This window comes from Ischnura elegans, chromosome 8 (assembly GCF_921293095.1).
Source record: "Ischnura elegans chromosome 8, ioIscEleg1.1, whole genome shotgun sequence".
In the NCBI taxonomy this organism is placed as follows: Eukaryota; Metazoa; Arthropoda; class Insecta; order Odonata; family Coenagrionidae; genus Ischnura; species Ischnura elegans.
The window spans coordinates 29660301-29663523 of NC_060253.1; the positions used below are offsets into that span (position 1 = coordinate 29660301).

General features: G+C 44.5%; 1 protein-coding gene across 1 annotated transcript; it reads right to left on the reverse strand.

Annotated features, from left to right (window-relative positions):
- Positions 1–544: 544 nt before the first annotated feature.
- On the reverse strand, positions 545–2823 carry LOC124164158. The gene has a single exon (XM_046541355.1). The coding sequence runs from the start codon at positions 2267–2269 to the stop codon at positions 1826–1828; it is 444 nt and encodes a 147-aa protein (XP_046397311.1). The 5' UTR covers positions 2270–2823; the 3' UTR covers positions 545–1825.
- Positions 2824–3223: the final 400 nt, after the last annotated feature.

A 3223-nucleotide genomic window follows, 5' to 3' on the forward strand; every position in this document is an offset into this window, starting at 1 on the left:
AACATTTCTGTAATAATTTGAATCAATATTTTCTGTACCCCAGATTCATTTTTTTCATTTAAGCTTACTGTGGAAGTATATAGTTTGAATTGCGGGAAGTGCACATTGAAAAAATATTTCATTTAAAATGAATTCCAAATATGAAAGAACTATGTTATGCTTACATTTCGTATTGGCAATGTAAAAAACTTAATTCGGGTTTCTTCAGTTACTTTTACCTAAAATTTATTACCACTTATTACATCCAGATGCAAAACAAATACATATCCATCTGGTATAAAGCCTAAGGCATTTTGTCCGTCAGTAAGGAAAATGATTTCCAATAAAAACAATTTTTCTTTATATAAATCATGTTATGCTTACATTTCAAAGCTATCACACCTTAGTGGCAAAATAAATTTTATTCGGGTTCCTTCTATAACTTCTCGTGTATATTGATTACCCATATGAACTTAAAATGCAACATATTATTGAATGACAATCAACCAAAGTGTGAAGTTATCCATCCATCAACTAGCAAGGGGAAAATAATTCACACAAAAGATAAAATTTTAAATATAAATCATTTTATTGATAACTTAAAAATATTTCATATAAAAACGTTGGTCCACTTAACATGCTCACATTCAGTAGTGCATTTAATAGTTAAAAAATGAAACATATATATGATTTTAATGTGTATGGTCTTGCGTCAATAAATAATAATTTTCGTGCACAAACATTCAGTCACCAATGAGGGATGATTCGAGGACATTAGCAAACATTGTCAGGTACATATTTACAAATCCTCCAAACGAGGGTGTTTGAATATTAAATCACTCCATTGAGCCCGGGAACTTCAATGATCGGCCAATTTGCAACTGCGACACGATCCGAATTCTAATCCGCCTGAGGCGGCCTCAACCTTCTTGGAATTCGTCTTGCGTGGATGTCACTAACTGTTCCCGTTGAGGCCCCAAGATCAACCGAATGATAATGAATACACTCATCCCCTCTTAATACTGATGCGGATCGGAATGCAAATATGAAAGTCTCATTGAAAAAACACACACAAAAATTCTTTGGACACAAATGAAATATCTGGTCGCTCATGACAAAAGCAGACGTTGTGGTACCATCGAATAGACCTCAGAGTACATGTCTAAAAAAATGAAACGAAAAAATGAAGGCTTAAACGACACACTCATTGAAACTCACAAAAAAACGCTATCCATTTACATGGTATTGACTAGAAAAGTAGAATACATTGGAAGTGGGACGAATGAATTTCTCGTAGGAACAATAATAAAAATCACAGGGAATGTCTCTGTGGATTGAAAAAATTCCGCTATCCGCTAGTTTCGACCCAAATTCCTTAAAAAATGTTTTGAAAAACAGGAAAAACACAGGATACCACGCCTGCATGGCTGCCGAATGATTCACCCCATGGGATTAGGGCTGGGGTGATGGTGAAAATGTTGGCTCCTCTTCCAAAGGATAGGAGGTCGTATCCCGCTGATGCAGACGAATTTTCAGAAATAGCCGGATTGTCGCTTAGGATAGGGCTATCTATGAGCAGGGAAAATAGACTGAAGAACAAAAACAAAAGCAGCCCAACGCTTACACCGGCTTTTTCTCCACGCATCTCAACCACTTTTCTCCTTCCCTAACGCCAATGACTTTTGCTTTCAGTAACTTTCCTCAAAAAACTGTATACACTTCAAAGTATCAATTTATTCAACACTAGCAGTCCTCGAGTTCAATTCCCCGGCAGGAGGATGCACAGTGGTATCTTAGTGAGTATGAATACGGGTACTATCTAATCACCTTCCTCCCACAATGATGATTACTTCACCGAGTTCTGGTTCCTACACTCGCATGCCGTGTGGTTGGTAGCCGTGGCCCACACGAACCTAGCCTTCCGCTGGAAGTGCGCCTGCACCCGGAACACCAGCGACACGGTGGCGACCCCGTCCTCGGCCGGCGAGCAGCTCATCCCCTCGGTCTGGTCGCAGCACCCGGTGCCGCCATCACAGCGGTGCAGGACGGTCATGGGCGGCATGATGTGTTCCTCGGGCGATATGCCTTCCGTGATCACGTCGCTGGATAGTACGGCCCTCGGTTGAGGCTCGGAGCACCGGAAGCCGATGACGCGGGCCATGTGGGTGGAGAACTCCGCGCTGTCCCTATGCACCGCCTGGGAGAGCCTCCGAGCCTCAGACTCGGGTAGAGCCCACTCCGCCGTCAGAAGAATTGCCGTGAGGATGAAAAGCGGACTTGACAGCGCCATTGCGAAGAATGAAACTTGCAGGCAAGTTCAGTGGCCCTTTTGCAGAGTGCAGCACCGTCGCCGAGGGGGGGAAGGAGGAGGGAAGAGGGGAAAGGGGAAGGAGGTCAGACTGGAACGGGAGTCGATCTTTTTTTTTCTTCAAAATATTCGCCCGCTCAAAGGCGAATCACCTTGCAGATATTTTGCGGAGCAGGTGAAGTGCTCTTGGACAGGTGCTGCGGTGATGGAGATAATATTTCCGCCTCCTGTACCTTAGGAACTGGGACCGCTACCTCCTTCGATCTGAATGTCTGCGCGGTTAGAAGCGAAATATCCGCTGTGCTGTTGGTATAACGCTATGCGAGGGTGGATCTTGTGGTGATAAGACCTCCTATTGTCACTTCCTGTATCTTGGCAACGGAGTCCTTTCACGATATTCCTTTTTTTCTCCAAAACGTTCGCACGGGCAAAAGCGTAACACTTAGGAGGTGTGTTGAGGTGGATCTGATGTGACGAATTCACGAGCGAGTATTGCAGTGGATGATGAGTGTGCTTATGTGAGTGATCTCCACACAGCGTGGCTCACGAGTGATGGGCAGGGGAGAGTGTATTCTGTTTTTATAGCGTCGTCCTTCGCCGCTGGTTCGACCTCACACTACCCCCGGCCGCAAGAGGGGGGAGAGTCGGCCGGGAGACTGGGAATTCCCGGCGCGGCTGCGGAGACTCGGCCAAAGGCGCGTGGTGAGTGAGGATGAGTGGTTGCAGAGATGAGGGCGACTAGTGCGGGGGACTTTCTCGCAATGTACAATCATCACAACTCGGAAGGAACCACTATGAATGCACATGTATAGCGATGGAACGACGACTTCCACGCCCAAGTTATTTCACACGTAGCGCTACCCATATTTTCTGGCATATTTTCTGTATTCATTGCATAATTAGCCAACTTGTCATCATCTTGTCAGTCATAATAAT